General features: G+C 41.2%; 1 protein-coding gene across 3 annotated transcripts in view; it reads left to right on the forward strand.

Annotated features, from left to right (window-relative positions):
• Positions 1-13,837, forward strand: part of MTAP (methylthioadenosine phosphorylase) — a 61,604-nt gene that overhangs the window by 5,449 nt on the left and 42,318 nt on the right. For 2 of the 3 annotated variants that reach the window (XM_032783237.2, XM_032783239.2), the window contains exon 2: positions 4,014-4,100. In XM_032783237.2, the coding sequence (XP_032639128.1) occupies positions 4,014-4,100 (87 nt within the window). Of the gene's footprint in view, positions 1-2,030; positions 2,100-4,013; positions 4,101-13,837 lie in introns of those variants that run through there. The other variant, XM_032783238.2, reaches the window with a different exon arrangement.

Genomic DNA, 13,837 nt, shown 5'->3' on the forward strand with positions numbered 1-13,837 from the left:
ATGCCTGTGTCATCTCTGCTATTTTTAGTGTACTAGTTAGATTAATGCTAGTGTGGGTATGTCTATGTGACCTGCAAATCCTACCTTTGATTGCCTTGTTGATGTTGTTTCTACTCCATATGAGAATGACTGAAACTTTGGAACAGGAGAATCTTGAGTAATAAATATCCTCTAATACTTCAGGTATAGTTTTCAGGCAAATAATCATAGCATTCAGGACTCTTGAGTATTTTCATGAACAAACCAGCATTTGTCCAAATACTCATGATCTGTGAATAACACTAAAGCAAAAATCTCCATTCTTATTACAAAAATTATAAGCAAATATTATTGTGGTTTATTTTTCTTCCCTAGTCTGCCTGTTTGGGTTATATTAAGGATTTAGTTGTTTGCCTGCAATAACAGACATACAGCACAAGGTGGCGCCAAAGGAAAAAAAACTGTTTAAATACTACCGCAGAGAGGATGACATGAACCAGGCTTTCACATGGAAAAGTATTTGGCACATAACAAGGACGGCAGTCTTTGCTATTGAAAAGAGATGCCTGATGAGCTAATTGCAATATAATGACATGGCATCTGTAGGGTTTTAATAAACATAGGGCTGTAGAAATTGAGAGCAAGAGACAGATTTTTGATTTAGATTTAAGTCACTGGGATTTCCACTTAGTGCTTTTTTTTAATTATTATTTTGTTAAGAGATACAAATCCTTAGCTGTACAGCTAGAAAACATTCTGAGAGTTTAGATAACATGCTTTTATTACTGACAAGGTATTGGGGACAAAAATGGGGGGGGGTTGTGTATGTGGGTTTTTTTGTTTATTTTTAAAAGCTCAACATGATTTGAGTTCTTCCGCTTAAAACTGAGATAAACATTGCAACAGTAACTGCCAATTGGAAAAAAGCAATATTTTTGCTGTGTGTAACAGAGGGTGAAATTATTTCTTTAAGTGCCAACAGTGTGCTTGGGGACCACACAATTAAAAACAGCCACTGTTCTGAAGAGCATAATCAAATTCACATTGAAGTCAGTGGAAAACCTCCCATTGACTTAGGTGGGAGTTGGATCAGACTCTAAAAGATACAAAGACAACTGGTTCCACAAAAGAAGGTATAACTTGGAAGTGTATGTTTCTTTCTCATTGTATTATTAATTTTATTGTGAACACTGCACAACTTAGAATCATAGGGTTGGAAGGGACCTCAGGGGGTCATCTTGTCCAACCCCCTGCTCATAGCAGGACAAATCCCCCAGATTTTTACCCCAGTTCCCCAAATGGCCCCCTCAAGGATTGAACTCACAACCCTGGGTTTAGCAGGCCGGTGCTCAAACTACTAACTTGGTTGGATTGAAGTATGCAGTAGTCAATCAGTTTGTCCTCAGTATTCATTGTGAATGTGTGGCACTGACAGTTTAACCGTTTTGCTTTTGTGACTGACGCAAGAGGATATGCACAAAATCTTTATTCCTATGGATGTCGCTTTATTGAAGAAGTCAGCGTTTGCTAAAACTAAATGGAGAGTCCCTCTTTGTGGCTAGTACAGTGCTGGAACTCGTTAACTCTGTGCAGACTGCACTAGAAAACAAAGCTTTTTTTAAAAAAACAAAACAAAAAAAAACCTGTATCCCCAGCAGAATATGAATTCACGTTCTTTATACTTTCACTAACAGAAGATGCTGCTAAGCTGACTGTGAATACTGTTCCCCTATCAGACACTCTGTGTAGAGGCCTGGGGCTTCTCAGGCTGGTGGTAGAGCCAAGAACAGAAATGGTGTTTCTTTGTATGTGTGTTAAGTTGGCTTGGTAGCAGCAGGGGGAGCTGGTACTACTGTAAGGATAATTGCTGTTTGTTGTGGGCCTTGGTTGGAAAGCAAACTTCACATATAGGAATTAGCTTTTTATAACACAAATACAAAGTTTTGCTAACCCACGTTGTTACGTTTCAGGTATTATTAAGCACCACTCTTTGAAGGTTACAAGGTTTTAAAAGAATACTCTGAACCCAAAAGTAGGTCCAGTGGCACAACTATAAAGTCCCAGAAGGGGTTCTGTGTATAGTGGAAATGTTCTCAGGTCCCTTTCCAGCATTCTTCTGGGTAAGCAAGGTTGAGTAACTTGTAAAATAGGGTGTCTGTGTAGGTCCAATGGGTTAGTTGGACTATAGCTCCTTAAATCTAGAAGGATGCATAATTCATTCGGGCAACTGAGCTGATCAAAACTAGAATTTCTATTCTGTGGGAAATTCCAGCATTTCAGAAAAAAATTCATTCTGAATTGGAATGAAAATTTTGTTTTAGGTCATGTTTGTTTCAGTTACAGCTTTTATGTATTTTAATATTTTATATTTTAATTTTCTGATTAGGATTTAAAGAATTTAAAAAGTATATGAAATAGTGATTGGTCATTTGCAATTAGTATTTGATTTTCTCATTTCTGGTATTCTGATAGGTCATTTGTAATATAATTATTTTGTTAAGCCATTTTACAAGAATAAAAAATTATAAATAAATTGGTTTCAGATTTTTTTTTAAATTACATTTTTATCCAAATGAACACTCAGTAGAGCATTTTGATCAATTGACATTTTCCAATGGAATAACATTTTTTCAGACATTTTTTGTCCAGCTCTGGATTTAATGGTCTCGATCTGTCTCCTTTTTTATGTGTGAGTTGGTGAAATAGTCCTGCGTCTGAGGATCACCTTTAAAGTAGCACAAATTAGTGCAGAGGCATAGATGTCATTAAGCACCTCTGCCATTTCCACATTTTCTGTTGTTATTTTCCCTCTCTCATTGAGTAACAGGCCTGTCATTGGTCTTCCTCTTGCTTCTAATGTGTTTGTAGAATGTTTTCTTGTTACCCTTTGTCTCTAGCTAGTTTGATCTCGTTTTGTGCCTTGGCCTTTCTAATTTTGTCCCTACATACTTGTGTTATTTGTTTATATTCATCCTTTGTAATATGACCTAGTTTTCACTTTTTTGTCGGACTGTTTTTTGATTTTTTAAGTCATTGAAGTTCTACTGGTTAAGCCAGGGTGGTCTCTTGCCATCCTGCCTATCTTTTCTACGCATATTGAAGGCAAGCAAGGAAGGCTTCTTTGGTTGACAGCCTCCATCAGATAAAAGTCTGTGTGCTCAGCGTGAATGTCTTACTCAATTTAACCTCAGATAAAATGATGTGAGGCACTGTGCAGGTTTGGATAACTGAGTGCTTTGCCAAACCGGGGCTTTAGTCAGCTATGTAGTATGTTTTTTCAAGGACACTACATGGCCTGAAAATTAGTAGCTTCTCAGCTACTAGCTTCATGTCAGGCAAATCTAACTAGTTGCCAACACGCTTTCCTTTTTGTCTCTTCCCCATGCATCTAGAAGCAACTGCTATTGAGAGAGGAAGAAGCTTATGAGCCATATCTTAACGGCAGTCAGGGTTAATGATATCAATAAGACTGTTCAGGTGTTGCATTTCTGGGGATCATTATGTCCCCGGTGACCAGAGGTACTGAGTCTTTGTCCTTGTTCTTCCCATTGCAGAAAACGTGTACCACAATTTCATCTGAATAATATCTGTGGTACAGCCTTGATTACAGCATAGGTTGTGCTGATCTCTTGGGCATCAGTTATCAAGTTTGCCAGTTAACACCAATATTTACTTTCGCAGTGGGGATAAATGATTAATCAGCGACTCTTTCTTTGTGCTGTTTGATAACTTCTAAATTTGGTGTCTATCTGAACTGGGGAGTGGTAGTCAAGCCTTTGTACTTGGGAAGATTAAATGAAATATGGTCTAAAGTGACATGATACAGCTATGTTTGCAAGTCTTCATGAGAAACTTGAGCTGTAGCTATAATGATTGGTGCTTTTTGGATCCATGGTTCTGGGCCCATCTCAAGCAAAGATGAATCAGAAAATAAATTGTGTAGCTGGCTAGAAATCCAGGGTTAGTGTCACTGTCAGATTTAAAATGCAGTGTAATCTCTGGAGCTCTAATACTTATTTTTGTGTCTTTGTAAGATTGGAATTATTGGTGGAACTGGTCTGGACGATCCTGACATCTTGGAAGGAAGAACAGAAAAATATGTGGATACGCCTTACGGCAAGGTCTGTATAATATTTTTCTTATGACTTGCTAAGATGTGTTTTTTGTTTTTTTTTTAAAGAGACTGTTACTTGTGTGCTTTATGGTAAGTTTTTCAACCTTTGTGTAAATGGAGGTACAGAGGAGACACGGCACACAATACAGTGCCAAGTATTGGTCGGTATAATAGCGTCCTCTGAGGGTCAGATGGTAGTGCATCCAGTGTCACCCCACCCCGGACAGCTTTTCAGTCCAGTTCCTCACCCATGTGTGGGCTTAGCATCATCTTGCCCTCTCCTTACCATGAGGCTTATGCCCCATCTGCAGCAGAAGAAGTTGGTAGGGCAGCCTGGGCCTTCCCACTCCATCGGACTCTGACCCAGGGCCTATAAGAGTCAGTTAGGGTCTGGCATCTTGGAGTCTCTTAGAAGTTACCCTTCCTGGGTCCCTCCATCTCTCCTTACAGCTCCAAGTACAACCTAAGATATCAGTAGAAAAGACAGCTAAACCTTCAGCCCCAACTGGGCACAGCGTGCAGCCCTCTTCCCCATAGGGAGGCTTCGTCAGCACCCTTGTCCAGGAGCCCTCAAGGCAAGTTTGTCTCCCTCCCCACCTCCCCCTTCTGAGCTAAGTTGCTCCCTTTTAAGCCTCCTCTGCAGTTGGAGGATGCTCTGCAGATCGGGAGAGGTGAGGATACCTGGGCCCAGTATTGTCCTTTAACCCCACAGGGCTCAGTATGGGGTTTGTACACTGTATCAGAGTCAACTTATAATGACTGCGAGAGGCAAGATGTTATAATGACAACCAAGTGTGGAAGAGAATACAAGCCATCCTCCCCCACATCCACTGTTCTTTAAATATGATGAGATAAGCACAATGAAGAATCCACTGCGCCGGGGAGGCATATAGACTCATAGACTTTAAGGTCAGAAGGGACCATTATGATCATCTAGTCTGACCTCCTGCACTATGCAGGCCACAGCATCTCACCCATCCACTTCTATAACAAACCCCTAACCTACGTCTGAGTTACTGAAGTCCTCAAATTGTGATTTGAAGACCTCAAGCTGCAGAGAATCCTCCAGCAAGTGACCTGTGCCCCATCCTGCAGGGATATGTTGGTTTTAAGATACCTTTGCACCTTTCCAATTCTGGCTGCTCCACAGACTCTGGCATAATTTAGACAGCCCTGGCAGCCTTACTTGGCAGCCTATGGGCCCCAGCACTGCTTAGAATCTCTGCAGTATTACATGCTGCTATCATTACCTCACCCAGGTACTCCCCCTACGCCAAAATTTAGAAGGGGATCTTTGGGAGACAGCTCTATGGCTGTCTTTTGCTGGTCCTGTGCAGGGAGGAGTTCACTACCAGCCAGCTTCTGGGCTTTCAGAGGCTTTATGTTACTCCAGCCCTTTTACCAAGCAAAGGTAAAACCCTAATTCTGTTTGTTTAGCCAACTGTGTATACCTGTAGTGCCAGCACATAGTAAGAGACAGTCCCTGCCCCAAAGAGCTTGCAATTTAAATAGACCAGGATGGAAGAAAAGGAGTGTTGTTATTCCCATTTTACAGGTGGGAACTGAGGCAGAGAGAGTAAGTGATGTCATGTAAGTAATGTATAACAAAACTGGAAATTAAACTTAAATCTTCCATAATATTTGCAGAAGAGGAAACTGAGCACTATTGAGAACAACCATCCATGTGATATTTTCCTGTATGTTTACCATCTTATACCATTACAGTTCATAAGTCATATGATAAGTGGCAATAACAGTTATTTTATGGAGAGGAACTTCTGTGGAAACCTAAATCCTGTATATCTTTTTCGTGGGGTTCAGCACTCCCCTGTAGAGTCCAAGATATGGAAAGAGAACCCCACCTCCAACCAAAATGGTGTTGGGGAAGACTTTGTGAGTGTAGCGGACGCGGGGAGAATGGATTATATGTGGACAGTGGCGAGTGACCGTGGTGGGGAGGTAATAAGGTAAAGGAAAAGCTGAATTAGAGGTAGATATTTGAATTTCCAACCACCTTGTAAAATCTGCAAGAGTACTGGGGAGAGGATGAAGGGGACTTATTCACTTGCACCCCTCCATCTTCCCAACCCTGTCCAAAAAACTAAAACAAGAATCTCATATAGAACAGAGATCCTGTCACCTCTAAGACACTGTCTTGAATCCAAGCTAGAATAGCGAAAAAAAAAAAAAGTTGCCATCTGATATTTCCTCTGTATGATTAGCTGCTGGTTTTAGTAACGTTCTGAGTGAAAATTGTGCATATTGGAAAATTACCATTGCAATTGACACCTTTTTATTGGCAGTCTCAGCGTATAATTCTGGGGCTTTATTCACTTGGAAGATTTAACTGTCCTCTTGCCCTTGGAAAGGTCTTCAGATCACAGTCTGGAGTACATTGGCAGGACAATGTAGGGAAGCTTATACTGTTGCTGTGTTTATATGGCTCAGATCCTGCAGGATCCCTAAAACCTGTGCTCAATCTCACTGAAATCATTGGTCTTCTGTGCAGGTGTGTCACTTGGCAGGATCAGGCCTTTGTGAATAAATGGGGTGGACTTTAAAACTCTTAGTCTTCTATCTTCTACAAGCAATGAATCAGCTTTTTTATTTAAGCATTAGGAAACGATAAGGCAGAATTCAGCCATTTTCTTTTCTGAACTCTTTAGTCATAATAGCAATATGTACTGTATATGCATTGTAACACAGTAAAGTCATGTTTTAAAAGGAGAAAACAAAAGCTTTGACATTTCATTTTTATTACATAGGGCAACAAATATAGGAGGAAACACATTAGAACCAAAATTAAACTCGGGAGAAAAATCCTGAGCATTGAATCTGATATAACTAAGAAACTTGTGGATTTTAAATTTAAAATTGGACAATTTATAAAAGCCCATTTTGCCCTTTGTGTTTGATATATTTTTTTAAATTTAACATGGGGTAGCATAAATCTAAAAGTGAGTTAGAGATAACTGTAGTCGTGTTAGCGTGGCATGTTAATATAGGCCCTGATCCTGCAAGATGTTCCATGCAGGTGGACCTTTGCACCTGCAGAGATCCCCATTGACATCAGTTGGGATCCATGCCAGTGCCATAACCACCAAAATGGAACAGTTTGCAGGATTGGCGCCTTAGCGTAAGATTTGAGACTTAGTCCTGTGGCATGCAGCCAGTTGTAGGATTGGGACCATGAAATAGAAGAGTGAAAAATGAAATCATTGGGTGAAGTCCATTAACTCAAGCAAAGTAGAAGCAGGCCCTACATTACTTAGTTTTCATTAGTGGGTGATTAAATCTTTTTTTTTTCCCCTTGTTTTGACTTGTTATATTTGTTTGTTTGTTCATGAGGATGTTTAAAGGAGACCTGGAAGTTTTGAGTTTATTTGACAATTTTGTGTGAAAGGTGAGGGGGGGGGTGTTGTTTGTTTGGTTTTTATGTTTATTTTTTATATTGGCAAGTCAGGGCCTGTCTACTGTGGAATGCTGTGAAGAAATACAGTAACTCCTCACTTAACGTCCTAGTTATGTTCTTAGAAAATGCAACTTCAAGCAAAATGATGTTAAGCAAATCCAATTTCCCCATAAGAATTAATGTAAATGGGGGGAGGGAAAGGGGCAGTAGGTTCCAGGGAAATCCTTTTCGCCTGACAAAAGATGTTATATACATATTCAGTATAAGTTTTTAAATTAATTTTAAACAATTTAATACTGTACTCACTGATGATTGTGAAGCTTGGTTGAGGCAGGGGCGTAGCAGGGCATGGGTGCTTGCCCTGCTCGGCCTGCCAGGCGTTCTAGCCAGGGAGCAGTGTGGGAGCATGGGGGCTTGCCCCATTCTGCCTACCTGGCACTCTTGCTGGGGGGTGGGGTGGGGACACAGGGGCTTGCCCTGCTCCGCCCGCCCTGCATTCCAGCTGGAGAGCAGGATCAGGGTGCAGAGTGCAGGCTTGCCCGCTCCCCAGCAGGAGCCCTGGGCCAGTGGAGCAGATGGAGCAAAACAACGTTATAAGGGAACATTGCAGGACTTTAAAGGAGTGTGTTCTGTAATAGGTCAGCGACCTAATAACGAAACAGCATTAATGGTGGGGACGTTAAGTGTGGAGTTACTGTAGTGAAATAATAGAATATCAGTCTGAGCAATTGAGAGGTAAAGGGATTTCTAATTGAACTGTTCAGAACTTTGTGGGTTTGTTATGACTTTCGTTTAGTTCTATCTCCTAATAAGTACATGGATGAAAGGATACATTTGTTAAAGACTTAACACCATAATGATTCAGTTAATGTGTAAGAGTGCTCCCAGTATACCCCAGAGTCCTCCAACAGACCTAGCACAACCATGGAAGATCAGAGTCAGTAGTCCCGGTACTTTTAATGTAAAAAACAAGCAAAGAAACAACTTAAAAAAAAAAAAATTGTTCCAGCTTTTCACATCCTAAAGAAGCAAAAAGAGCATAGTCCCATGTTTTAAAGCTTCCTTGGCAACTCATCTTAACGTACTGCCAGAATAGAAGACCTCTCTGAAACTTTCAATGTTTCTTGCAAGCCCTGCCTTTTGGCTGCAACAGAACAAGTATCTTTTTACTGCTGTTCATTTAGTGTGGGGAGCATGACAAGCAGCAGCTTAGTAGAGTGTGTGTTAAAATGAGTTAGGTGAGCCACCTTCGTCCCTTTCCCTACCTCCCCACACTGCCCTGCTGGATAGATTGCTTCATTTAATAAACCCGTCTTCATACCTAAGGGTAATGTGAGCTTCAGAAGGAACCTGGAAAATGTGACTATGCAAAACATCATGAGCACTTTTCAGTTATCTGATTGTACTGGCATGATCCCACAAATGACTTGAAATATCTACAAATTGTGCTTGGTTTTAAAGACAGGAATTTGCCATCAATATCCCAGATCTGTTTCCCCTCTGGGGGTGGAAAATATTCTGTGAGCGATTGGCACTGCTTTATCCCCATTAGCACCTAGTCCTCAAAGGTGCTGGGCACACCCACTGAAGTCAGAAGGAGTTGGGAGCACTGTGGGTTCAGAGCATTGACCCTTGGTTAGCTGCAGCCAGTATTTCTCCTTATCACTGGACTCCAAAACTACTATTACATTAAAACCTCTGTTCAGAGGATGTTTCCTGAAGAACATGACTCAATTCTAAAACTGTTTTTGCAAAGGCAATCTAAAATCTTCAACAGCAAGCAAATTTTAATGCTCTCCAGTTATTCTTGTCGTCATGAGTGTGCTGGCATAGGTTCACAATCAAGGCATCTTTTGTTCTGTAGATAAGCTTTTTGTTTTTATTAAAGCAAAATTAGGTCATATGAGATAGAATTAACCTCCCCTTCCACCTCCACTGAAGTTGGTGCATCGTTTGATTAATGAACGTGGAGAATATTTAAATGAAGGTATCATGGGCCAGTTCTTTCAAAGAGCTCTATTTTAGAGGATTCTGCTCTTATTTTTACATTTTCTATACACAGTGCTACATCTTACTGATAGCGTGGAGTTAGGATTTGGGGGCATTTGTTGAAAATATACATACATTGTCCTTTAATGTGTTTACCTGCTTGTTTTTTCACTCTGTGCGTGTGAACATCATGTTCTTGATCTTTCTCTTCTCCGTGCTGCTTTCTCTGTGGATTTACACTGGAGATGTTCCATTGTGAAAGCCTGATCCTGCAAACCTGTATAGAAGTAGTCCTTAATCATATGAGAATTTTCATTGAAGTCAGAGGGAGTACTCGCATATTTATGCAAGAAAAAAATGAAATCTTATGAGTACTCCCTTTGACTTCAGTGAGAATACTCGTGGGATTAAGGAGCTTCTCAACCATTACCATATATAGCATACTCTCAATTATCTGATTGGTAGGGGGGGCATAGATTTTATTTGAATAACATTGAGTTTGGCTAATAAGAGGGCAGGAGTCATTCAGAAGCAGGGTGGCCTTCGCTGCATCTGGGGACTCATTCTCATCCTCCTTGCAGTCCTGGCTGTCTGTGCTCTGCCCCACCAGGGCTGCAGCCTTCTCTTCGCTTTGTGCCTGCCTAGATAGGTAGCCCTCTACAGCTCTGCTGTCACGGCCCTGCTCACTCACTCTCATGACAGTGGTGGTGTGGAGGGTTCCCTGTACTGTCACAGGAGCCGTTCCATAGTAGGATGGCTTCCTCTGCAGCCAGGAACATGTCCTCTTCCCCATAGTCCTGGCCGTGGTCTCTGCTCTATTATCTGATTCCCTTTCTTGTCCCCCACCATGAGATACACGAGATTGGATAATGCGGAGAGGTTCAGACAATAGAGTTTGGACGAACAGGAATATACTGTACTGTATTTAAATGTAATTTAAAAAATACACATAATGACAGAAAACCATTAGTAACAAATTCACATGACCTAATGTGCTGTTTTATTCCTTGTTTCCTTCTCTGCTTTAGAACATTAGGTAATGTGTGTAGTAGGAAGAGAGCCTGAGACGTAAGCTCTTGTGTCAGAGGCCTAGTATGAGGCAGGATCTGCTCACATAATCTGGCAAGAATGGGGCTAATATTGCAGAAAGACACATTCCTAAGAAGTGCTAAGCACAGAGTACTCACGCAAACACATCCCGATATCAAGGATGGTACAAAAACATTCCTCAAGGGTAACAGGAACACACTGACCCGCCTAAAAGATAAGGCCAGGATGACAGTATGTAATAGAGATGTTTTATTCAAACCAACGTATGCAAGGTGATAACTAGCCACGTCAGGGGGCAGTGATTAACTATGTCAAAGGGGCAGTACTAACTTGTTTATATCAGGGTATAAAGATGTATCTCAGAGGGAGTATCTTTGTCCAGTCGAGAGGGGAAGGAAGGTCAGGCCATTCACTGAGCTGTGTTGATTGTCACAGGCATACCTGTCTTAGCATCCTTGTAGAGTCTGCCAGGCGCGAGTACTGTACTTTGTCAACAATAAACCTGGCGCCTTCGTACCTTATGGGTCTTGTGGTCTTTGGGCGCTTTGCTTGAGGTCTGCTATGCTGGCTGTCTGCGCAGAGCTGGGACAGCACACGGGGAGAACACACACGCGCAGCCTAACATCTAACCATAATGTGAATCTGTAGGTAATGTTTTTCTGTCATTACATACACTAATGCTTGAGAAACTTACATTAGGTCTTTCATTGAAAGAGTGTTTTATTATATCTTTACTACAGATGGTTTTTTAGAAAGTTTGGTATTATCTCTTCACAACTAAAATTATATCCTATTGCCACTGGGGTAATTGCACACTGAAATAGCAGTGTTACCCGGGCCTTGTCTACACTTAGGCTGGGTCTACACGTCCAACTTACATTGGTGTAACTACAACACTAGAGTGTGGACAGGCTTCTCTCGTCGACATAGCTACTGCCTCTCAGGGATGTGGAGTACCTAGGCCAACGGAAGCCGCTCTCATCGGCATATCTTCTCTAAGTACTACAACTGCGCGGCTGCAGCACTGTACGTGTAGACAAGTCCTTAATGAGCAAAATACTAGCAATGCTCCAATCTTCTGAAAGAGGTTGAAATTTTGTCTCCAGGAAGCCGGCCCCTTGTGCTTTACGAACACTCCCATCACCCCTTTCTCACCGACAATAGTTCATCCTGCAACTTGTTAATATTAAGCTGTCGTATGCTGGTATAAGAATGCTTGTCATTAGCAACAAAGGGCTTGGCTACACTCAAAACTCCAAAGCGTTGCCGCGGGACCGCTCCCGCAGCAGCGCTTTGAAGTGCGAGTGTGGTCGCAGTGCCAGCACTGGGAGAGAGGTCTCCCAGCGCTGCAGGTACTCCACCTCCCCATGGGGATTAGCTTGCAGCGCTGGGAGCCACGCTTCCAGTGCTGGGGCACTGTTTACACTGGCGCTTTGCAGTGCTGTAACTTGCTGCGCTCAGGGGTGTGGTTTTTTTCACACCCCTGAGCGAGAAAGTTGCAGCGCTGTAAAGCGCCAGTGTAGCCAAGGCCAAAATGTTCATAGTTCTGGTTTTCTCTTCAGTTTTCCTTTTCCTCGTGTTCCCCAGGACTACTGTTCCTATTATAGAATTGTAGGACTGGAAGGGACCCTGAGAGGTCATCTAGTCCAGTTCCCTGCACTCATGGCAGGACTAATTATCTAGACCATTCCTGACAGGTGTTTGTCTAAGCTGCTCTTAAAAATGCCCAATGATGGAGATTCCACAACCACCCTAGGCGATTTATTCCTGTGCTTAACTACCCTGACAGGAAGTTTTTCCTAATGTCCAACCTAAACCTCCCTTGCTGCAATTTAAGCCCATAGCTTCTTGTCCTATCCTCAGAGGTTAGTGAGAACAATTTTTCTGCCTCCCCTCCCCCCATAACAACCTTTTATTTACTTGAAAACTTATCATGTCCCCTCTCAGTTTTGTTTTGAGAAACAGGCGTTCTCCTGATGAAACCTAAATGTGTTCTGTAGAATCTAGCACTGTGACAGCAGTCATTATTATTAAATGTGCATTTTGATGTTTTCTCATAAGCATATAGAAGGAAATTGTACCATAGTGAAGGAAATTGAGAATTGAATGGATTGGCCTTGCAACTTTGAAATCTGACCTGCTGCACTACTGCTATGCCATTATAGGGTTCCCTGCATTTTCCCTATCAAGTCTCAGACTACAAAGTATACCAAAATATGGTGGTGTGGAAAAATGTCTAATAGCATCTAGGTTGAGACCACCAAAATCATTTTATTTATAATTCCAAATATACTTGAATCTGTACTTTGCAATGTGAAAGAGCTAATGCATCAATCTACTGTTCTTCTCTAATTTTTCTTCAGGTCTGAGGTATTCAATTTCAGTAGCTCTTATTAACTGTGGCTTTAAACAAGCACATTATTTTATTATCCTGCAGTGTTAGCTCTGAGCTATGTTATGGATAATTTTAGGTTACACAGCAAATTTGCTGTGATACTTCATAAACTGAAAAACATTAGCTGTGTAGTGAGTTGTGCTATGGAATGTTGTAAGAACAAAATCCCTTGGTAACTAGACAATAAGGGGTTTCTTTGTCCTAATCCCTAAGGAAACTTTGGTCTCCTAAAGCCACATTTGGCTGAGAACAGCAAGTAAGCATTTGATAAGGGAAATAGCAAGACTAATGAGATGTTTCAGATGTCAGTAGGTTAAAATTAAATAGGGACTTCTTAAAAATCAGGATATGATACTGTTCTAAAAATAAATCCTCTGGACAGTTCCCTTGTTCTAAAAGCATTGTGATTCCATATCTGGCAGAATTTCAAGCATGATACATAGTCCAATAAAATAGCACTTGAAGAGACCACGTAATGAGAATAAAACAGCAGATATAAAATCAAATGACAACTGAGGTATTGTACTTAGCATTAAACTACAAATAGTGTTTCTGTGGCAAGTATTAGACATCATAGCATTCCTGAAATTGCATGGATGGACATTTTTTAAACACTTGGAAGACAGTTAATTAATTAGTAGTTATGATCAAGAAAGAAGTAAAGTTAAAAGGTTTTGTAAATGTGTATTTTGGTTCTAAGACCCAGGGTAAGAATGGAATGACTGACACTGAAGAAGGTGGCTTAAACTTTAGTGGAAATGAAGCTGTGCACCAATTCAGGGCCTGGTTTTCAGAATCTCTGAGGAGCTGCCATTCTGATTTTTCACTGTTTAACCTCATGACTGCCATTGTGAAAAGCAGTCCACCATAGCATAAGGAAGTATGAAAATTGTGTTTT

The sequence above is a fragment of the Chelonoidis abingdonii genome, chromosome 6 (genome assembly GCF_003597395.2).
Source record: "Chelonoidis abingdonii isolate Lonesome George chromosome 6, CheloAbing_2.0, whole genome shotgun sequence".
Classification (NCBI taxonomy): domain Eukaryota; kingdom Metazoa; phylum Chordata; order Testudines; family Testudinidae; genus Chelonoidis; species Chelonoidis abingdonii.